The 24,583-nt window shown below is 39.2% G+C and overlaps 1 protein-coding gene across 6 annotated transcripts in view; it reads left to right on the plus strand.

Moving 5' to 3' along the window:
* The window catches only part of CDCA2 (cell division cycle associated 2), a 51,964-nt gene extending 30,786 nt beyond the window's left edge, over positions 1-21,178 (plus strand). For 4 of the 6 annotated variants that reach the window (XM_067040183.1, XM_067040185.1, XM_067040187.1 and 1 more), the window contains exons 11-15: positions 1,620-1,698; positions 2,635-2,723; positions 4,027-4,164; positions 15,919-16,090; positions 19,041-20,473. In XM_067040183.1, coding sequence (XP_066896284.1) covers positions 1,620-1,698; positions 2,635-2,723; positions 4,027-4,164; positions 15,919-16,090; positions 19,041-20,251 — 1,689 coding nt within the window. In that variant the 3' untranslated portion in view covers positions 20,252-20,473. Of the gene's footprint in view, positions 1-1,619; positions 1,699-2,634; positions 2,724-4,026; positions 4,165-15,918; positions 16,091-19,040 lie in introns of all 6 variants that reach the window. The other 2 variants (XM_067040184.1, XM_059071711.2) reach the window with 2 other exon arrangements.
* The last annotated feature ends 3,405 nt before the right edge of the window (positions 21,179-24,583 follow it).

A 24,583-nucleotide genomic window follows, 5' to 3' on the forward strand; every position in this document is an offset into this window, starting at 1 on the left:
TGAAAATAATAGAGGTCTCCAATTAATGATCTCAGCTTCCACTTTAAGAAACCAGAAAAAGAAAAGCAAATTGAAGCCAAACTAAGAAGAGGAAAGGAAGTAATAAAGATATGTGTAAAAATCAATGAAATAGAAAACAGAAAAACAATACAGACATATCATTGAAATCAGAAGGTTTTGCTGCAGAAAATAATAGTAAACTTCTAGTCAGACTGTTCAGGACAAAAGGAGAGGAAGGATACTCATTAGCAATATAAGGAATAAGGGAGGTGACAATTATATATCTTAATAATACTAAAAGGATCATAAAAGAATATTATGAACAACTAACTTTATTTTATGCCAATAAATTCAACAACTTAAGCTACATTCCTTGAAAGACACAAGCTATCAATCTCACTCAAGAAGAAATAGGTGGTCTCATTAGCCCTATATCAACTAAGGAAATTTAAATTGTAGTTAAAACATTCCCACAAAGAAAACTGCATGTGCAGATGATTTTACTAATGAATTCTACCAAACATTTATGGAAGATACAATACTAATTCTGCATACATTCTTCCAAATAAATTGAGTTGGGAATGCTTCCCAATTCATCAATGTCAGCAGTAGCCTGATACCATAATCAGACATGAGAGAAGAAAACTACAGTCTAGTATCCTCACAAACATACTAACGTATAAAAAGAGAATACATTATGACCAAGTGAGATTTTACCCCCAAAATGCAAGGTTGGTTTATTTGAAAGACAATCTGTGGAGTTCACCATATTAACAGAGTAAAACAGAAAAACTCTATGGTCATCTCAGCAGATGGAGAAAAAGCATTTGACAAAATCCAGCATTCATTTCGGATAAAAACTCTGAGCAAATTGGTGAGAAAAAAATTTCTTCAACCTGACAGATTTTATCTATGAAAAATTAACAGCTACCATTATACTGGCTGTGGGAAAGAAAAGATTTGACATCTGCATTTATATTTACCCTTAAGGTCTCCTGAATAATACTGTAGTGTTTGGTTATGTTTATTAATGAATGTTCTTACCTTATTGGGGTTAGGATATGGGATTTTAAATAAACCAAAAAGTAACTTATTAGTGTATCATCATGACTACTTTCACTTGTTAATCATTATTATTTTATATATATATTTTTTTCTTTCTTTTTTTTTGGCGGTACACGGGCCTCTCACCGTTTTGGCCTCTCCCGTCGCGGAGCACAGGCTCCAGACGCGCAGGCTCAGCGGCCACAGCTCACGGGCCCCGCTGCTCCGCGGCATGTGGGATCTTCCCAGACCGGGGCACGAACCCGTGTCCCCTGCATTGGCAGGCGGACTCTCAACCACTGCGCCACCAGGGAAGCCCTAGTATTATATTGGTGGGTTGTAGTTAGTAAGCATGGTTTCCTTAAATATGATTGGTAAATATTATAAAACATTTATTTTTATATCCAGTATCTTGTTTTTGCTCTTACTTTTTTTGGTTAATCTTTTATTTCCCATCTTTATGCTTATTACAGTTTCTCCTACAAAAATAAATATGTATTATTTTCTTTGGGGCACATTATTTCCGTGTCCACTGGATTTAAAGATAACTAATTTCTACTTTTTTCTTTGTTTAGGAAAACATAGAACCTCTTCAGGTATCATTTGCAGGTCTCAGTCCTCTTAGTAAGTCTTCAATCTGTGAGACTCTTTCAGGTAGTAACTTTGGCTTATCTAAAGATCATAAATGTCATTTAAAATATGTATATATATGAAAATCACCTTATTTTTAAATTTTTATTTTTATTATGATCGTACTTGGTTTTTCAAAAACTCAAATCGTATAGAAAAGCTTACAAGAAGTCTCTTGTCCATCCCTTTCCATTCCAAGTCCATGCTTTGTAATCACCCACATTTAACTTCCTCTGATGGGTAGCTGCATTTTTCAAGTCACTGCAAGTCGTGGAGTTGCCCTCTCAACGCTGAAGGATTGACAGTGGGCTCCTCTTCAGTTTGCACAATTGAAATGATGTGGGTCCCGAGGGTCATTTTTAAATACACAAAATTGTTCATCAACATGGCATTTTGTGCATAGGTACTTTCTGAGGTCTCTAGGTTTTTTTTTATGATCATGACAAGGCAACAAAGATCTCTCTGTGCTTTCCTGACAAACCAGGACTTGGCCAGCAAATGTCATGGGCAAAGCACTTGGCAGTATAACCATTATTCATGTTTCTCCCCTTGTTGAAATCCTTTAATGGATCACCAACACGTCTCGTTGGCTCGAGGACACAAACCGAGCTCATTAGCACAGAATCCAAGACGTGGAGTGTTAAGTTAGAGCTAAATTGCAAGCATGGCCTGTCATCTTCCAAAGCTTATGCTCTTTGACAGGTTATACTGCCTTTTATTTATACCGTTCAAAGTGATCAAATTAAAATTTTTTGAACTTTGTGAAATTAAAGTATTTTCATGTTTTTAAAAATGTTTTTGAATCTCAAAATTTATTTCTCCTGGTAATATTTATGTTCAGATATGGTAGGATACTAAAAGCAAAATTGGTACCCAAAAGAGCATCCAGTGTGTCCAATAGATGATGGATCTTACAACTTTTTGTCAGCTACCCTAATGTTTCTGTGTCTTGCTCATCAGGCCCTGATACCTTTGCCTCTTCAAATAACCATGAGAAAATAGCCTCCTGTAAAGTTGGTAGAGCAACGCGGACCTCTAACAGAAGAAGTGTAAGTGTTTGTATTTGGCACAATGTATCTGTTTTTAAATCTTGCACTAGATTTTTTTTCTGTTTTCATGATCAAATGATTTATCAGTTAAATCTTGGTTTAATCAATGTGTTAAGAACTAATACCTTATCCCACCTATCATGGAAGCCAGGGTAATGCTGTTTTCCTGATTTGATTTTAATTAATTCTGTTAGAAGAAAAATACAGTAAAGGTGCTTTCAGAGTGTGTGTTCATGTGGAAGGTAATCTGTTTAGAAAGTTTATTTGGGATCTGTGTGGTTTTATGAGTTGTATCAAAGTGCAAAGTGGAGAAGAGTCGCGTGGTTGGTTTTTTAAATTTTTTTAATTTAATTTTATTTTTTTATACAGCAGGTTCTTATTAGTTATCTATTTTATACATATTAGTATATACATGTCAATCCCAGTCTCCCAATTCATCACACCCCCCTCCACCACCACCTCCCGGCTTTCCCCCCGTTGTGTCCATACGTTTGTTCTCTAGGGTCGCATGTATTAACGGTCAGAAAATGGCATAAATATAACTTTTTCAAAAACTACCTTCAGTTGTTTTCAGTGTGAGCATAACTCCCATCAAATGCATGTCTTCTGCGATTTTATTAAATTAAATGAACTTGGATTTTTATCTATAGCATCACAGTGCATAAACATATAGCATACTGATATTGTTTTTCACTGATACTGAGGATGATAAACCCAGAAGTCAAAGAGGTAATCTGACGGTTCATGATTTTTCTCCCCATAACCCATCAGTAGTTAGGTGCTACACTGTAGATGTTCAATAAATATTTGATGAATGAATAAGACAATGATTCTTTTTTATTTTTATTTTCACAAATTTTATTGAAGTATAGTTGATTTACAGTGTACAGCAAAGTGCTTCAGTTATAGATATGTATTTTTTTCATGTTCTTTTCCGTTATGATTGATCTCAGGATATTGAATATAGTTGCCTGTGCTGTATACAGTAGGACCTTTTTGTTTATCCATCCTATATATAATAGTTTGCACCTAAAACAACGATTCTTAAGTTGTTTTTTTCTCTTCCATAAAATAGTTGGACAGGGTGCATATGCTTCTGGGTCAGTGTTTGATCAGAAATCAGTAATTACTATTTCCCTCTTTTGAATGTGACTTAGTTAAAATACTTCTAATGGAATTTGTGAATTAAGGGGAAATGGGATGTAAAATGGTAGAATCTGCAGGGAAGGGAAATGTGAGAGACACTCATGAAAATGTAACTGACTGTGTTTTATGGTAGCCCTGCTTTTAATTTTCTTTATAGCAGTTGATCAGTTTTTCAGAAGAGAGTGTTTGCAACTTATTTAATACAGAAGCTCAGCCTTGTAACGAAAAGAAAATTAATAGGAGGAAGTCTCAAGAAAGCAAGCGTGCAGACAGAGCACTTCCTCGAAAGAATCCGGTGAGTGTGTGTTTAAAGATGTAATAAAGAGTAGAAGTGGTGCATTTCTTTGCTGTATGGCTAGGAAAACCCAGAAACAAAATTTTTCCTAGTTGGCCTTGGACCAAGAGTATTAAAATCATCTTATCATAGAATCGAAAGGGCCATAAGAGATTATATACTCAATTATGAATTACCCTAGGGCCAGTTTTGCATTTTCTTCATTGGGTTACTTACACCCAGCACAGGGAATCATGGGCACTCAAATGTGGAATTGATTCTTATCTTTGAATCTGATCTAATCTAACCTCACCCTCTTTGGGGAATCCTCTGATTTCTTAGGGATGCGTGTGCCATCTGCCTCTTGTTTGACTTTGCTACTGCCAGTGGCTGGTTGGATGATCTCCCCATATTGCAGGAAGAATTTAGAAACTAGCTCTGTCTCCCTCCACACTCAGAGGCCTGTGCTGGCTCATGACGTCACCGCCTCCTTGTGGATAGCAGATCTAGCACCTTGACCCAGGTCCTGGTGTTGCCCTCCGCTTCACTGAGCTGGACCCTTCCCTGCCATACCCTACAGCTTGTTGGTATCCAAGACCTTCCCAGTTTTCCTAATACACATTTGTATGTCCCCCCACTCTCTGACCCCAGCCTCCCATCCATCCAGTGTTCTCATGCCATCTTACTCATGCCTCTTCTAGTATTAACTCTTCAGCCTTCAGAGATCCTTTAACTTCCTGTGTTTTCTTGTTCATCCTAAGCTGTCTTCAGCTGCTTTCAACACTCTTGCCTACAGTCTTGGGCCTTCATCCCTTTCATTCCGCTCCCACCCTGGATTAATGCACCATTATTTATCCCCTCTCCCGTCCGACACTGTTGCTGGAGAGACTCACAGAGGCCGCTACAGAGTCACTGTTCCAGATACGATTAGAAGTCTGGCCTCATTCGCCACCAGTTTGCCACTTCACTTTCCTTATTTTTCCAAAGCATTTAATAACCTAGTGACTAAAATCCAGTGCATCCTTAGAGGTCTTGTTCGCAGCATTTGACATAACTGAGAATTGTCCTATGTGGTCTCTGTTAAAAGGTTTGTTTTCTTCTGCCCATTCTTAAATGTTTATGTTACCCAGAGTTCTACTCTTTTTTTTTTTTTTTTTTTTTTTTTCTGGTATGCGGGCCTCACACTGCCGTGGCCTCTCCCGTTGCAGAGCGCAGGCCCCGGAAGCACAGGCCCAGCGGCCATGGCCCACGGGCCCAGCCGCTCCGCGGCACGTGGGATCCTCCCGGACCGGGGCACGAACCCGCGTCCCCTGCATCGGCAGGCGGACTCCCAACCACTGCGCCACCAGGGAAGCCCCAGAGTTCTACTCTTTGTCTTTCGAAATGGCTTTATTTTCTGGGTGGTTTCGTATGCAGCACGGTTGGCGACTCCCAAATCTTTGCCATCTGTTAACATGGGTTCAACTACCTACTAGACATCTTTTCTTAAGTCACCCTGCAAACGTCTCAAAACTCAACCTTTCCAAAATCAAACTTAGCCATCTCACCCCAGCACACACCCACCCCAAACGGCACATTTCCCTCCTGATCCATGAACCAAAAAGTGTTGCCTCACTTGGTTTAAACACTGCACAAACATCCCCAAGTTGGCAGAGCCGGAAGAAACCGGATGTTGTCCTGGTTCAGTTTCTTCTTTAGGTCACACACTCCTTTGAAAGATCCTCTTGCTGAAAAAAAATACACATCAGTTGAAAATATGCATACATCTTAGATCATGGCATTAGAGACTGGGTTCCTTCCTACTCTACAAAACGCTATTACGAAGAAGGTCCACCTGCTTCTTCACATGAAGCTAATAGCCAGGAAGTTCAAGAAGGGTTGACCATTAAGTTTTGCCCCAACGCCTCCCAGGACCCCACTGAGCCAAAATAATTGATGTAATAGAAAGAATAGGCTTAGAATAGCAATGAGAAGAGGAAGGGAGTGAGGAGGGGTATTCAGCAACCGACAGCAGCCTTCAGTGAATTTCTGGAAGACAGGCAGATGGGAACGGGTTGACAGATAAAAGAGGGGGAAAGATTTACAGCCCAGAATGTGCTGGGAGGGAGGGAGAGCCAGCCTGCTTATGGGAATCCCGAGGAACTCTGGGCCCAGTATTGGCAGGTCCAGTGGTGCTGAGAGTGAGAAGTGGTAGTGGAAACGGATTAATTGAAGTCCCGTATGTGAAACAATTTGCGCCGGTTTGCCCCCCACTCCCTCTCCCATCCTGAAGCTCAGAACAGGGGTTGTCACCTGAATGTTCTCATTCTGGCATTTGGAAGGTCCCATAGTCTGGACAGCCAGCTCATTTCCCTAAAGCAAAGCCTGCGGTTGACCCTCTCCATCTGCCTTGCTCTCTGCGTTGCACAGAGTTCCTGGTAGAATTTCCATGCAAGAAAGAGGCTGAGCTGGAAAGCAGAGGAAACCCATTCCCAGTTTAGCCAGTATATTCTTAAGTAAGAGTCACATAACTGAGTAGAACCAAGAGCATCAAAGACCAATGTTAGTAAGTTTGAAAAACTGACCCCCAGAGAGAAAGGTTATTCAGAAAAAATGGAAAGAAACTTCATGAAAGTAAATATTCTGATATACTCAGATTTCAGAAAATATTATCTGCAGAAAACTAAGAAGCGGGGGGTGCTATGAAAAAAGAGCAGAGAAAGAAAGATTTGTAAAAATATATAAAACTTGATAGTTGGGCTAGAGAATAAAGTTAAGGGAGGACAAGAGAACGACAGACTAGTAAGAACAGACATGGAAGACCAATCTAGGAGACTTCGTTGGAGCCTCAGAACGAGAAAATGGAATGGAAGAAGTTATCAGGATAAAAGGGAGGGTTTCCCAGAGCTGAAGAAAGGAGTCTTCAAGTTAAAAGGTCCTACTGAATGCCTAGGACCAAGAGAAAAGACCACAACTTCAACATGTCAGTGTGAAACTGAGCAATAAGGATAATGAGAACAGTGGACTTTTCCTACCAGGAATCAAGGATCGGAGTGGCATCGAGTTTAACAGCAGTCTGAATGCTGAAAGAGAGTTCAACAGGACATTGAAAGCTTTGAAAGAAACTTAATTTAAGCCCAATATTCTGTATCCAGGCGAATTCAATTACTGTGAAAGACACTCAAGACAGGTGTTTTTTGGTGGTTTTGTTTTTTAGTATTACTAGAGGGAGATACTCTAGCAAAATGAGGAAGTAAGCTTGAGAATCCAGGACACAGTGGGTCTACTAGCACAGGAGAGGAGTGCCATGGAAATCTCTGATTATAGCTGTTCAGTCAGCCTAGAAGAGCAATCATGCCAAATTTGAGCAAGAGAAGGGTGCTCCAGGGAGGAGGTCTCTGGAGGGAAAAACAAGAAGACCTGTGATTCAGCAAATGTAAGTTGTGCCATAGGAGAAGAAAAAGAGGGACTTCCCTGGTGGTCCAGTGGCTAAGACTCCATGCTCCTAATGCAGGGGGCCCGGGTTCCATCCCTGGTCAGGGAACTAGATCCCACGTGGTGCAACTAAGAGTTTGAATGCCGCAACTAAAGATCCTGCACGCGGCAACGAAGCTCCCGCGTGCTGCAACTAAGACCCGACACAGCCAAATAAATTAATTTTTTTTAAAAAGAGAGAGAAAGGTCATTCTATACCATTCCAAAGAAAAGTCTGAGTGCAAGAGTTTTGGAGCGAATATGAAGCAAACTTTAGTAATTGTGATTTCAGGCAACAATGGGGTGTAAGGAAAAGGATATTTTGTAGTATTAGGGATCGTCTACAGGAGGCGCCAGAGGAAAGAGAAGGAATCAGAGCTCTGTCCTTGGCAGTGCAGTGAAAAATGTTTACAGGGACCGAATAATGGAAAAGGTGAAAGGCGAGGGTACTAACAGCTAATAGTATCGTGGTTTAAAAAGTTCCTGTGCTGGAGCCAGACACCCTGTCTAAATCCTAGTTTGGCCACTTCCAGCAGTAAAGTGGTGGGCAGGATTCTTCATTTCTTTATTGGTTTTAAAATGGAGGTAGTAATGGTACTTATTCTATAAGCTTACTGGAAATATTAAACAAGTTTTAATACATATAAAATGCTTAAAACAATGCCTGGTAAGTAAGTAAGCACTATGGCTGTTCTTAAAATCATCATCTTGCAAATTAGGGGTTCAAGATATACTTTTTTAAAGTTCTTAAAAAGAAATAGAAATGTAAATTCAAAGGTAACCAAGAGAAGAAGCAAAACTAACATGGGGAAGAGGAAGGTTTAGTTTAAGTAAGCGATAGCCTCATGGTTTATGGTAAGGAGGCAGCAGAGATCTGTACTGTATCGTAGGCTGAAATGTGCTAAGAGAGTAGATCCTAAGTGTTCTCACCACACACACACACACACACACACACACACACACACACACACACACAGTAACTGGTCACTATGTGAGGTGCTGGATGTGTTTATTAACTTGACTGTGATAATCTTTTTATAATGTATACATATATTAAATCATCATGTGCACCTTAAGTCCTGTGAAACCTAAGTAAATACAATTTTTATTTGTCAATCATACCTTAATAAAGCTGGAAAAGTTTTGAAAATAAAATTGCTAACTTGGAAGTAGCAGTAGAATTCATAAGCATGAATTCCTTTATAACCTAGAAATGGAAAATGTTTACAAAATATGACTCAAAAACCAGAAACAGTGAGGTCAAAGTTTGGTAATTTTTGCTCCATTTGACCCAAACGGCATGGAGCGTGCATGGGGAAAAAGCTCCGTAAGAAAATTTAAAAGACAAAGGACAGACTTGGAAAAAAGTTTTTGCAATTCGTATCAAAATCTCCAAGAGATTTTTGTTCACAACATTGAAATGAAAGGGCCTTTAAACATGGAAAACATGTTCAGACTCACTCATCATAAGAGAACTGCGAGTCTAACATGCATTGAGATGCCGTTTCTTACCATTTTTGATTAGCAAAAATCCAAAAGTTTGACAGCATACTTTGTTGGCGAGGCTGGGGAGAGATAGGCACGCTTGTACATTTTCTGGTAGTGTGAATCTCTGCGGAGGGTGATTTGGCGATATCAAGCCAAATTAAATATTTTCATTTACCCTCTGACCCAGCAATCCCATTTCTAGGAATCTATCACAAAGATCTAATGACAAAAATACAAAAAGGCATATGTACAAAGTTAGTTATTGCAACACTCTGTAATGTAAAAGATTAACAAACCAAATGTCCATCAGATGTCCACGAGACTGGTTGAATAAACTGGTGTGTTCACAAAATGAGTCTTTTGTAGATGTAGAAAATAGCGGAGAAACGATCCAGACCACTATGCAGTGATGCTAGGATGTATTTACTGTTAAGTGAAAGAAAACAAGTTGTAAGCTACCTGGTGTGGGATAAATTGTGTTCTCTCAGAATGCGTACGTTGAAGCCGCCACCCCAGTATCTCAGAATGTGACTGCATTTTGAGATGGGGCCTCTTCGGAGGTGATTAGGTTAATAAATGAGGCCCTTACGTGGTTCCTAGCCCCAATCCAATCTGATTGGTGTCCTTATAAGAGGGAATTCGGACACAAAGGGTGACGCCACGGGGGCACAGATGGAGAAGAGGCAGCAGGAGAGTGGCCATCTGTTTGCACATGGGAGAGGCCTCAGGCGGGACCAGCCCTGTCAGTGCCTCCATCTTGGACTTACCGCCTCCAGAATTGTGAGAAGATAAATTAATATTGTTTATGCCACCCAGCCTTTGGTGTTTTGTTGTGGCAGCTAATATGACAAACTCATATGTTACCTTTTATCTGAGGATGTAGGGAGCATTTTTAAAAATGTATATATCAATACACATATATATAATCTTAAACAACTACCAAAAAAACGTGGGAGAATAGGCCAAAGACTAAATAAAACCTGGTTACCTGTCGGGAGAAGAGACAGAGGGGGGGAACAGGAAGGAATGAAGGCTAGATTTCCTTGAAATCTAGCCTTTGACTTTTTGACTTTGAACTGTGTAAATGTTCTGCGTGACTATGGAACAATTATAGCTCAATTTAAAAAAATTGAAAACAAAATGAAACGTAACTATATCAAGTCGGCGGCTTAACCTCATAAAGAGTTTTTTTAAATCAGAAGTTTGAAAAGTCCAAATGGGATGTATCCTAAGGACAAAAATAATTGCACAAAAAGTTTAAACAGTTATGAAATACTCACTGACAGAAGAATTCAATATAGAATGAAGCAAATAAACAGGGTTTTGTGGGGTTGGTTTTTTTACTGTCATTAGGAATCAAAACTCTTCACTAGAGACAAGATAAAATTGAAATCAAATTCAAAACCTTGTTAGGCTAAATTTGAATTGGAAATATCATGAACACGTGCTTTTACCCATTTAAAATAATTTTCTGGCTCTGTCTGTTGGTAAGGCATAGAGGCACTGAGCATCCTTTGTACCTATGTTACCATCTCTACCATTTCAACTGAAAGGGATCAGCGTTACCTTAGTGAAATGGCTGCTTTCAGATTTACAATGGCAAATGTAGAAAATGAGCCCAGGTCTGGACCGGTGTGCAAGTAAGGAAGCCACGTTAAAGGACAAAAAATTATTTCAAAGGGGATTCCGCTGACCAAAGATAGGACGGTGTGACCATCAGAGATAACGATTGCAATGGATTAAAACACTGGAATCAAATATGAAAAAACAATTTCCTAATAATTAAAAACTAACAGCAAAACTTAAAGGCCACCTTAGAAGCTGTCTAGGGCATCAACTCTTTTTTATTTTCAGGGTTTTTGTTTTTCTTGGAAAATGGAAAATAAAATTTGAGCTCTATTTCAAGTAAACGAATAACTGATAAGGGAAGATTCTTTATCGAAGAATTTTCACTAATCAAAAAGACCTGTTCACAACAGCTGTTGGATGTTAGGTAGAGGCCAATGGGGGAGCCAAAGGTAATGGAGGGACGGGACTGGACACCTGAGAGCACTGGCCATTCATAACACCACACAAGGAGAGAATATGAGCCTCCTGATACAATGAGGACATCAATAACCTTCCATGAGATGCTCTTTCCAACAAGCATGAAAGCTGAATTGAATCAAGCCTGGATCTAATGACCAATGGATAGGAAATACCAGGGGTGGAGGAACATAAAAACACACATGATTGCAGTTACCCAAATCCAGAGCTTCGCAGCTACTACAGGATAAATGCCTCAGAACATTCACCAAATAACAAGGGAAAAAGGAGCCATAGATCAAAGGAAATTCATCAACCAAATGGCATGTGTGGAGACCTTGCTGGGATCCTGATTTGAACAATTGTAAAAAGACAATTAGGGACCAATTAGAGAAGTTTGAACTGTGAGGAAATAATAGGGAAAACTGCCTATCATTTTTTTTTTTTTTTGCATCTAAATTTTTATTTTGAGATCATTTTCGAGATGCATGCTATTGCAAGAAGAATTAGAAAGATCCCAGACACCCTTTGCCCAGCTCCCCACAATGGTGACATCTTGTAAAACCATTATACAGTATCACAGTAGTGCAATATCAAAATACAGTCGAGATACAGGACATTTCCAGTGCTGCAAAGATTTCTGGTCCGCAGCTGTGTCCACTTCTCACTGTCACCCCCTACCTTAACCCGTGGCAACCACTAATCTGTGCTCCATTTCTTTCATTTTGTCATTTCAAGAATATTTTGTAAGTGGAGTCACACACTGTAACCTTTTGGGACTGGCCTTTTTCGCTCATCATTCTCTGGAGATTTGCCCATATTTGTGTGTATCAATAGTTCCTTTATTGCTGACTAGTATTTGTCATTGTTATAAAAAGAAAAAAGTAATCATTTCACTATATATATATATATATATATATATATATATAAAGTCATTACCTTGTATACCCTAAACTTACATGCTATTATATGTCAATTATATCTCAAAGCTGGAAAAGAAAGAAAACTCCATTATAAAAGAGGAAAAAAATCAACAATAAAATACAATGCCAGGTAATAAAATGTTTCACTTTTTTGGTGGAAAAAAAAGAAGTCCTTATCTCTTAGACGTACTGTAGGATCTTCAGATGAGATGATGTAATGTCTGGGATTTGCTTTAAAATAATCTGAGGTAAGGGGGTTATAAATGAATCATGATTTCCATGTGTTAGTAATTATAAGAGCTAATTGTTGGGTACGTGGGGTTCAAGATACTATTCTCTCTATTTTTTGGGTGTTGGAAATTTTCCGTTATTAAACATTAAAAATACAGCAATCTGGGGCTTCCCTGGTGACGCATTGGTTGAGAATCCGCCTGCCAGTGCAGGAGACACGGGTTTGAGCCCTGGTCTGGGAAGATCCCACATGCCGCGGAGCAGCTGAGCCCGTGCGCCACAACTACTGAGCCTGCGCTCTAGAGACCGTGAGCCACAACTACTGAAGCCTACGCGCCTAGAGCCCGTGCTCCACAACAAGAGAAGCCACTGCAATGAGAAGCCCGCACACCGCAAGGAAGAATAGCCCCCGCTTGCCACAGCTAGAAAAAGCCCACGTGCAGCAACGAAGACCCAATGCAGCCAAAAATAAATAAGTTTATATATATACTAAAAAAAAAAAAAAAAAAAAAAATACAGCAATCTCAGCCCCTTATTTAGAGAGATGGAGCCAGCCACAAGAACTAAAAATGGACCGTTAAGTAAGTGAATGGCAGGGACAGGGAAATGTTTGCTTTTCACCAGAAGCTTTCCTGTTCAATTTGATGTGTTGCCATGTACATGAATTATTTTAAAATAATTTTAAAGCTACTCTGAGAAAACAGTTTGACTTAATTGTGCAAATAACACGAGAAGTAAGCATTTACTTCTGTTGCGTGACCTCCTCCACTGTATGAGAATAAATACTGGTGATTTGGGAGTAAATAGAATCCTTTTAGGTATAATATCTTCAGTTGTCCTTTGTCTCCTCCAAATCATAAACCAGTCTCATTATTTCTAGATCACGGGGCTGCCTGAGGATTCCAATCACATGTGGCTTCTCTTGTTTATTACAGTCCAAGCAAGGCTTTTTGTATTGGAGTAAATTCAAATTTTACTCCAATATGGGTGATAAGGTTCTAGCCTTTGCAGATGAAACCTTCTCGTGGATAAGATGAGCGTTGCTAGATATATTTTCATGACAGACCACAGGTGCTTTCATCTTTACTCTTTTCTTTTTGGGTGGTGTCCTCCTGGCCCATGACCATGGAAAAATAATATTAGTCTTTCATCATGGTTAGCAAATTTTATGAAGTTTAACTACCTTTTCTTTCACAATCATTCATTCATTTGTTCATGTATGTTTGTTGAGAAGCCACTAAGTGCCAGGCACTGTTGCAGGTACTTTTGCAGTTAATGTAAACAGAGGTTTCCAAAATCCTGCTAAAAGGGGATTTACCTGAGCTATGAATCAGAAACTGTTCTGGAGGTTATAACCTAATGACATTGATCATAGTATATTAACCAAACTACCAGGGCCTGGGTCACACAGCAATACTAAGAGCATAATTTAGTATTAAAAAAATACTTTTCGCTGGGCTTCCCTGGTGGCGCAGTGGTTGAGAGTCCGCCTGCCGATGCAGGGGACATGGGTTCGTGCCCCGGTCCGGGAAGATCCCACGTGCTGCGGAGCGGCTGGGCCCGTGAGCCATGGCCGCTGAGCCTGTGCGTCCGGAGCCTGCGCTCCACAACGGGAGAGGCCACAACAGTGAGAGGCCCCTGTACCGCAAAAAAAAAAAAAAAAAAAAATTTCTCCATATCAATACTCAAAATAGTAAGAAGGAATTTAAAAGAAAAAATAGCTAACACATAGCCCTACCATGAATCAAGCCAGACTTTACCCATTTCACACATATTAACATATTTAATACCACAACTTTCTGTGGTATGTGCTTTTGTGGTTCCCATTTTGCAGATGAGAAGAATGAGGTACAGAGAGGTGAGGTAACTTGCCTAAGATAAAGCTGTAAAGTGGCAGGGTCAGGATTTGAACCGCACGTGACTAACACGAAGCCAAATGTTTCTCTCTTGCAATTCATCTGTGGAGCCCAAGTCAAGATTTTTCTCTTTGCTTCCATTTCCATTGTCCATGCTGTTTTTTTCCCAACTGTTTCTTGGAAGTCAACAGATGTTCCCTGAAAAAAAAGTTTCGTGGAAAAATATTTAACCCAGCATTTTTCTAACATATATAGAGGTTATTTATACCGAGGACTTCTTAGAGGGTTTAACGTTAAGTGTATATTGTAAATCACTAAGAGGAACATTTATCTTGTACAGTTCTAAAATTATTTTTCCATGGAATGTTTTTTCTTGTTTTGTTTTTACAGGATATCTATAAATATCTCAAGGAACTTAAGTTTTGTGCCACTTCTGTGCTCTTGAATATCTTCCACACCATTAGTTTCTGTGCTGTCACCCAAACGATCTTTCTTAAATGCAGATTCAGATGTCACTCTCTAAATCGCCATGTGGCGAACCCTCGTGGCTGTCAGGCTCATACTTATGGCAGAGAAGGGCCCTGCTTGCTTCGTTGGCCTCTTCTGCCCCTTCTCTGTGGGTTCACTGACCACGAATTGCAGTTCCCCCTTTGCTCTGTGCCGCCTCCCTTAGACCTGTTCCGTGTGCCGTTCTCTTTCCTTTGAAAAGCCCTTCTGTGCCACTCCCATCCTCTCCCGAAACAATTCTCACTCGTTGAAGACTTGGCCTAGACATTCCATTTCCTGTGGAGCCTGTCTTGAAAACCTGTAGGCCAGGTCTCCGTTTTCTCAATCTGTGTAGAGCCTGTCCTGGTCTGTATGTATGAAAATTAGACCAAGAGTTCCCTAAAGACCACTTCCTGTTTGTTTTTATATCTCATACCTAGCAAATTATTACCTGCACATAGCAGTTTCTCAGTAAATCTTTGAGTGGATGCCATTTTCCAGAAGCTATAATTGTTTGACCTAAAATCTGGTTCTTTCCAATATTATGACGTTGAATATATTTCATTTTTGCTCATAACAACCTATTATTTCAATACAGAGTTAGAGTTTCCCTCAAGGCTTCTCCATATGAACCTTTTTTTAACATAGAACATGTGAGTGCTCAGTTACTGACATGCAGTCAGAATTGAATTGAATACTGCATTCCAGATGTTATTAAGACAGTTTTAATTTTTATAGAAACCTACGTTTTCCATCAGTTATTACCAAACCTCTGTCCCTCATCTTCTACTTGTGTTTATTAAACTCCATCTTATTTTGACCTAGTCATTTTCATCTTGATTAGATCACCTGTTGTTTGAAGCAGCTTTGTGTTATCTTCAAATTTTATGTACACGCCTGTGGTTTCTTCATCCAGATCTAGGAACAGAAAACAGTCTCCCATGGTTTCCAATAGATAACTCATTCTGGGTTAATCCTGAGTCATCGTAACCACATCCTAGTTACAAATTCCTCATGTCTTAAGTCTGTCCAGTTCTACAACATGTCACCTATTTTTCACTTATCCAGAACTTATTTTGGCAAATGCTTTGTGGAAATATAGACCATTACTCTACAATTTGTAAATTGAGTTCTGTTTCATATTTGATTTGACTTTGTGTAAGCTACCTTAGGCCTTTAGCCCTGACTGAGATTCCTACAATTTTGAGTGGAATAACTAGTCTTTAAGGTTTTTTTGTAAAAATTAGTTTGAGTCAGCATTGTACATGGTGCTACATCTTTCTCAATTACAGTGTTTTAATACATTTTCTCAGGTTTTAAAAAGTTGCAGAAGGAAGAAAGCAAAGGGAAAGAAAAAAAGTGTTCAGAAGTCTTTATATGGGGAAAGAGACATTGCGTCTAAGAAGCCGCTCCTGAGCCCTATTCCTGAGCTGCCCGAGGTATCTGAGATGCCGCTGGTTCCAAGCAGCTGGAGGATGTGTTCAGGTAGCCTGTCCTTTTCCTGTTGTCGATTTTGTATCTCTTTTCTTCTCCCTCTTTGTTGCTATTTCACTCTTTTTTCCCTTCTTCCCATTCATTGTGTAAAGAGTATGTAAATTTAAAATAGCAACTTTCCCTTCCACTCCCACACGAATTTTAAGTTAAAGAAGCCGTGCGTGTGTAGCTGTGAGGTCACTCTAGACCCTTTTCAGAGCCTGTTGGATGCTCCGGGTCCTCCCCCCAGGAAAACTCAGGCACAAAATATTACATATAATTTTAGGGGAAAGAATTTCCTTTCACCCTGTTTCTTTTTGCTTTTTAAAGTGTTTTGGTAAAGTAAAATGAATTGTTTGGTGTTGTAATCCATCACTAAAAGTCAACAAGGTGATGGCTCAGTAATATATCTAATATATATATATACATATATATATTATATATATATAAAAAATATATAATATATATATATCTTCTATGGATTAAGAAAAAAATTAAACCAAAAAAACCTTGCCCTCTGATGTTTCAGTAGAGTTGGCACTGCTAAGCATCTTCTAGAAATAACATTTATAAATTGAACTTGATTACTTGGAAAATTTTGTTTAAAAGGAAGATTAAGTCTGTTGGTATCCTGATTAGATAAAAATTGGATTGGAGTTGCATCTGGTTGGTAATGCTTGAGTTTAAATTGACTAAATCATGCTGAAAAGCTGGAGTATGTGTTCATTTCGTGTGTGAATTTTGTATGTAATCATTCTTAAGATAGCTGCCTTTGTCAATCACCACATATTTATAGCCTGCGTCCCATTTGCAGCATAGCATGTAGGATCTATCATAGATTCAAGGACGAATATGGTACATGCCATTATAGACTCTTGGCCTCTGCCTACTTGTTATTTCAGGAAAGCCCAGAAGTTTAAACAAACACACAGCCACCCCACATAGACATATTCCTCCGGGCCCCGGGGCACCAGCAGAGGCGGAGCTGTCCTGCCCTAGCCTCTTTCTGTGCTACATCGTGGGACAGGACGTCGGCCACCCCACCTCTTTTAAATCTGGCCTGATGCTGCTTAGCCTTTAGGATTCAGCCATGCTGGCTGCCTTTCCAGGAAAACTCTTTGTTCACCTTACACCTTTACCACCTGGCTTATAACGATCTGTCCACCTCTCTCCCCTGCAAGTTGCCTTTCCCTTGAGACTTATTTTCGTTATATCTGTAGTTCCTAACAGTTTCCTTTTTTCCAAAGATACTTGAACAATGACTGTTAGTGTATATTTTCCATCTTGCGTCTTATTAGAGAATTTCTTTTCAAAAATACATGAAGCGGGGCTTCCCTGGTGGCGCAGTGGTTGGGAGTCCGCCTGCCGATGCAGGGGAGATGGGTTCGTGCCCCGGTCCGGGAAGATCCCGCATGCCGCGGAGCGGCTGGGCCCGTGAGCCGTGGCCGCTGAGCTTGCGCGCCCGGAGCCTGTGCTCCGCAACGGGAGAGGCCACAGCAGTGAGAGGCCCGCGTACCGCAAAAAAAAAAAAAAATACATGAAGCACTTTTTATTAGTAACCAGTGGTTTCATCTGCTATGAGGGTCTAAAGCCGTTCTCTCTCTCCCTTCTTCTCTATTTCTCTCTCTCTTCCTCCCTCCATCCCTTTCCCCTACCTTCCTTTTCTAGTATGTTAATTTCATGAAAAATACACGAATATCTATGTTTAAAGTTGTATAAAGAGCCCAGTTGACATATTGGTTGGTTGATACCAAGGGGCCCCTGCCCTGTGTTAATCTCTAGCTTTCTGTGACATGATTGTAAGTACCCAAATCCCGGATGTATATATACCTTTTCACACTGAAATGTGTTTTGTAGATTTTGGGCTCAGCTTATGTTTTATCTTTCAGTTTTTATTTTGTTTAAAACATTTTTTAGGGCTTCCCTGGTGGCGCAGTGGTTGAGAATCCGCCTGCCGATGCAGGGGATACGGGTTCGTGCCCCGGTCCGGGAAGATCCCACATGCCGCGGAGCGGCTGGGCCCGTGAGCCATGGCCGCTGAGCCTGCGCGTCCGGAGCCTGTGCCCCGCAGCGGGAGAGGCCACGACAGTGAGAGGCCCGCGTACCACAAAAAAAAAAAAAAAAAAAAAAACATTTTTTATACTCCTTTGCCTGACCAATTAAAAACTTTATTATGTGAGATACCGAGAGAGATGGCTTCTAATAGTACTGAGACTGAGAACTCATAAAGCCTAGATTCACTTAGGCTGTGTTATGTGACTTTGAAACCTTGATGATGTGTTTTTCACCTGTGATGTGACACCGTCTGCCAGAAACACATGGCAGGGCCCACATGACGTGTCTTCCTGGAGGGTGAATTATATTCAGAGATTGGCGTGGAAGGGGAGAGATTTCTAGAATATTGAAACAACCGGGGCTCTATTTGAGAGTTTGGTGCAGTTTAATGTTAATTTTTTAAACACTGGGCATAAGACTTGAGTGTCTTCAGAAGTACCCTTTTAGCTAAGTCCTCAAATCCCCCAGAATGCCAAGCTTTCTCTCTTCTATTTCAAGGGGAAACATTGATGGAAAAGTTTCAGAAGCAAGATGTTGCCGATTTTCAGTAATTCATTTTCCGGGAGATAGGAAGTGTGTCTGCCTCATGCTAATTGACCTTGTAGAATGGGAAGCACATTAGAATAGAGGAAGCAATTTCAGATACAGTTCTCATTTCCATGGTCTCAGGTTATATGCTTTATTAATTCATGCATTAAGTACATATTTTCTTAACCTGTGGGGTGAGGAAGAACTGAAAGAGAAAGAACGATGACAGGTGGGGACAAGTACAGGGTAGCATTTGTAGGTCTTGCAATTTTTTTGAAAGCTTGACACACAGAATACAATTTGACACCTGTTTGATTTGTGAAAGTTTATTTCCACTGTTACTTTTTAATTCGATTTAAACATATTTACATGCCCATAGATGATTTCAACTCAAATGATGAACTTGAAGAAGTGAAGCTTCCGAAGAGAAATAATATTTTGCCTCAGAGCCCAGAGGATTGGCAGATGATTCGAGGCTTTAATAAATACGATGTGTCTGAATTCTGCAGCTCTGACATGAAAAGTTCCTCATCACTTATTAATGCTACTTTTGAGCAAGGTTCAAATACAAGTACTATAGAAACTGATGAAAACAAAAATATTCCAAAAGCAGCAATTCAGTTGGAAAGTGAAGACGAACTAAAAACTGGGACTGAGAATGAAAACAGCCATAATATTTCTTGTCCTTCTGTGACTGAAGCACCCATTGTATCAGACAATCCAAAACCTGATTTTACCATGCAGTCCCAAGAACTTTCTGCTGCTGGTCAAAATATGGAAAACCTTTTTCAAATCTTTAAAATCTCAGAAGATATAAACATCAAATGTGAAAACCAGGATGACTTCTTAGTCGTTTCAGAAGGAAAACTGCAGGCCAAGCATTTAATGCCCGACTCACAAAAAGAATGTGGTTGTTCAGAAGATATCTTAATTGAGCACGTGAAAGAAAGTAAAAGTCAAGGTGAGGATTTGGGAAGAAACTCCATAGCAAGTAGTCGTGGTGTGAGTTACAGAGAAAAGAAATACAGAAGACAGTCCATGGCTTGTTCTGATGGGCAAAGTTTACATTTGGAAAAAATGGAGAATCCCAAACCTTCCTGCAGTGTGAGCAGCTCTGTAGAAATTAGTTTAGAAAATTCCCAACTGTATAAAGATTTATCTGACTCCATTGAGCAAACCTTTCAGAGAACAAGGAGTGAAACCAAAGTAAGACGCAGCACAAGGCTACAAAAAGGTTTGGAAAGTGAAGGGCTTGTGTGGATTTCACTTCCATTGCCTCCCGCTTCCGGCATTTCCCGAAGAACCAAGAGGAGAACAATAGGTACATTTGACAGCAGAAGATTTGAGAACGGGTCCTCCAGGCAAAAACCTTGTGTTCTGCCCTCCACATCAGGTGAAGAAAACAGTGAGGGCTTTGCTGCTGCTGCTGCTGCCAGTTTACCTGGGAGGAGAAGGAAGAGCTTTTGTACATCTACACTTGCAGATCCTAAAAATACCACCCAGTCGAGAGGCTACAAAAGAACAACCTTTCTCAACCAGAAGGAAGCTCTCCAAGTGACTTCGAGAGAATCGGACATATCAGAGAACTAAAGCAGTAACTGACATTCCCTGCAGGACGTTTTGGCAAGAGAGAAGGTAACCAACCATTCATGCCTGAAAGATTCTTTCATCTCAGTTCCCATCCTTTGTTCAACCTCAGTGTTTTACAAGTTTCAAATAAAATTATTTGAGTAGAACCTACTTTTAAGTAGAAATAAGTGAATTTCTCCATCTTTCAAACGGAAAGCATTGTATTAAACATGTTCTCCCCCCAAATGATAAATGCTTTATTGGTATTCTTTTAAAAAGGATTGCTTTTAGACCTAACAGCATGTCTCTTAAGTTTTATTTCATGTTAGTACATATTTACCACTGAAGGTTTAGAGTTTCTGTTGTAAAAAAAGAAAAAAGCATCTTTTAGAATTAACTTGTCACATCTGGATGAGAAGAGTGTTTTGTTTTGTTCTTTAACAAATTGATAGAATTAATGTAACGTTATGAAAATTGAAGGTAATATAAGGTTGAAACTGTTAAAGAAAGTGGGGTGAGGTGTGTTTTTATTTTAAAAGATTGCCCAAAAACAACTGGTTAAAAATTTTAACGATTAGGAAAGATGGAAATGATAAAATTTGTTTTTTTCCCTTTGGGTTAAAGTTAAGAGAAGCTTTAATAATTTACTTTGTCTCAAATAAAAATTTTATTTTAACAGATTAAAATCAAATCTTAAACATGGGATTTTAGAAAATTCTTTCAATAACCAGAATATTGCAAATCTGTCATTATAAAATGAATATATAATTTAGAAATAACTAACATGAAAGCATTTTGACCTTCAAACAACACTCTTGTATGCTTTGTGGGGTAGGAAGTAGGGGTTTGGTTTTTGGTGAAAGTATGAGCGGTCTAGTTGAAGACTCATCTCCCAGATCATTCAGATTAGTCACAGGTAATTTGGGATTGAATTCATGGTTTTCCATTAAAAAAAAAAAATTCAGAAACTCACTTAAAAGACCCTAAAAAATTGGTTTACTAACATGAAGCATGGTGGTAGGTTGCTGATTTCTTTTTTAACATGGCATTTTCCAGCCTTTCTGACTTTTTATTTCACCATACCAAGAACTAGTACTTGTTTTGGTTTGTCCAGTTAAGTTTCAGCTGTGTATCCTGTCACAGTTTTGGTGACAGCAGTTTGAAAATCTAAATTGCCATATTTTTAGAATTTGTGAATGCAAGTAAATCATTGTATCATTAAACAGTTGTCTTTGAAATCCTTTAAATCATTAAACTCTCCTACTCCTGTGATAGCAGAAACATGTTAACAAATAGGGCTCTCTATAAATAACACAACAGGGAAGAAAGCTCCTGCTGGGCGCCCATTTCCCCTGCCTTAGATAGAGACTATTTGTTACTTTCTTGGCACCAATAGGTCTGGAACTCCTGCTGCTCAAGACTAATGTATTTTACATTAACACTCAAAGTGATCCCCAATTTCTCCTGCTAAAGGGTGGATTGTTTCAAAAATTCTTTTATCTTTACACGTAAATTATTTATGGGCTTTCCCCCCCATTTATAGTTTGGTACGGTTGGCAAATGTCTACCACTGAAAACAAACCAAAAAAAAAAAAACTTCTTATGAAGCTTTTTGGTTTGGGTCATTAAAAAAAAAACTTTCAGAAACATACAATGTTAGAGGGTTTTGTTTCTTAAAAATTTTTTTTTTGTTTGTTCATAGGAAGGTTAAAATTACTGTTATTTTCTACCATTTTTACTGTATGATATATGATCTCAATTGTATTTGAATTTTCAGAATTTCACGTGCTTTGTTTTATTTCCCAAAAAGTGCTAGTGAGGATGAAGGGGAGACCTTTTGGTCTGTGATTTTTTTGGTTGTGATTTTTTTGGCTTGGCTTTTCAAGTGTAAAATTGTTCTCATTTTCAAGTATCTGCAGTTAGAAAGATAAACACTTTACAAGTTCTATTCGTTTTAAAATATTTCACTATGAATATTTTGTTGCTATCTGTAAATAACGAATTGGCTGTTTTCCTAAAAAGAAGTCTTGAGAAATGAAAACAACTTGGAGGTAGTTTTATCCGCCAATCTCATTTGTTTCATAAAATTTGTGAAAAGTTAATGATTTCTGTATGTCATCATGCTTGTGTGGTTTTAAATGTTTCTTTTCATTAATGGCTAAATCAGAAATTTGCCTTATCTTTTCTACCGCAGAACCCCTTGACATTTTGCCTTAGAATGGCTTCTACTTTTATCTTTTCCTGCTCTCATAGATTCTTGCTTGTTCCAGAAGATGGCAGCATGACATCTGAAGTTCTCATCCTGTGTGCACTACCTTAAACCAGGGCAGCTCTTCACTGTTGCTACGGGTGCTTCCCCTTAACTTTTATTTTCACTCATTTTTATTACAAAAGTCCTATGTGTCTATTGAAAAAAGTAGAGAACTGTGTATAATGAAAAAGTGTCTTCCCACCACCTAATGCAAGCATCCTGCAGCTACACCTTTCTCTCCCCACCTTTCTAGGTGCCAACACCAGTAACAGCAGGCAAACCTCTTCCAGACCCTTTGCCTGTGTAAACATAGGTTTTGTTGTTTTCTAATGGGATCGCTCTATGTTCCATTTTGCAAGTTAAACTTTTTATTCAACATAATACCATTTTGGAGAGCCCTGGTGCCATTGCAGTCTTTTTAACCCCTGCATAGAATGATAGAATTTGGATATCTATAATGTAGCTAGCCATCTCCCTACTGATGGACGCTAGTTGCCTCCAGTTTTTTGTAATTGAAAATTATGCCACACTGGGCCTGCGTGACGATGTAAGATAAACCCTTGAAATTAAAATGAAATGGTTATTCGGTTCTTTTCTCTGGATCTGACCTGGCAAACACATTGCTTCCATTTTCTCTCACTGACTGCCTCCACCCCCCAACGCCTGAGACTTGAGCTGTAGACCTGGCGTAACAAGGAGGAAATACTTAATAATGCCTGATTTGTGCTTTGTATTGAAAGAGCTGTTGTTTTCCTTTTCCTTTTTAAAGTCAGGTTTATTGAGGTGTCATTCCCCTACAGTAAAGTTTACCCTTTTAAGCCTAGCAGTTTGAATTTTGGCAAATTCACGCAGTCATGTAACCATGCCTCCCCCCGACCCCCCGCCCCTATCAAGGAATAGAACATCCTCATCACCCAGAAAGAAGTTTCCTCCTGCCTCTTTACAGTCAGTCCCTCTCCCCCAACCCCAGGCCCTCACAGTCACTCATCTGAGTTCTATGCTTACAGTCTTGACTTTTCCAGAATGTCAAATAAGTGGAATCATACAGTGGGTATCCTTTTGTGTCTGCCTTTTTAAACTTCGCGTAATGCTTTTGAAGTTCATCCATGTTGTATAAGTAATTGGTTCCTGTTTGTTGCTAAGTAGTATTCCATTTTACGGATGTATCAGCAGTTTATCCATTCACCAATTGATGGATATTTGGGTTGTTTCTATTTTTTTGGCTATTATAAATAAAGCTGCTGTAAACATTCACATATGGATCCTCTTTATAGACACGTTTTCCTTTATCTTGGGTAAATACATAGAAGTGGGATTCCTGGGACGTATGGCTGGGGTATGTTGAAGTTTTTAAGAAACTGCCAAGCTTTTCCGTAGCAGCTGCACCAGTTTGCATCCTCACCTGCAACATATTGTTTCAGTTGCTCCACGATTTCATCATCACAAGGTGTTGTCAGCCTTGTTCCTTGTACGCACTCTAGTAGGTGTGCAGTGGTATCTCACAGTGATTTTGGTGTGTATTTCCCTAATGACTAATGATGTTGAACATCTTTTTTTTTCCTGTGCTTATTTGCCATTCTTATATCCTCTTTGTTGAAGCGTCCATTTAAACCTCTTGCCTGTGTTTCCTTTTGTTGATATTGTTGTCTTGTTTTTGAGATGAAAGAGTTCTGTGTATATTTGGTTATAGTCCTTTATTGGATATGTATCTTGCAAATATTTTTTCCCAGTTTGTGGCTTGTGTTTTTTCCTAGTGTGTCCTTTGAAAAGCAGATTTTAATTTTGATGTAGTCTAATTTATCCATTTTTTTTAAAAAGTGGATCATACTTCTGTGTCCTAAGAAATCTTTGACTAACTCTAGGGTACAAAGATTTTCTCCTGAATTTCTTCTAGAAGTTTTAGAGTTTTAGCTCTCAGGTGTCAGATCCACTTGGAGTTAAGTTTTGTACAATGTATGAGATGAAGTTGTTTTGGGTTTTTTAGTGGAAGTCATTCAACACCATTTGTTGAAAAGATTTTGCATTCCTTATTGAATTACAGTGGCACCTCTGTTGAAATCAGTTGACCGTATATGTGTAGGTCTATTTCTGGACTTGATTCT

This window comes from Kogia breviceps, chromosome 8, assembly GCF_026419965.1.
Source record: "Kogia breviceps isolate mKogBre1 chromosome 8, mKogBre1 haplotype 1, whole genome shotgun sequence".
NCBI classification, from domain to species: domain Eukaryota; kingdom Metazoa; phylum Chordata; class Mammalia; order Artiodactyla; family Physeteridae; genus Kogia; species Kogia breviceps.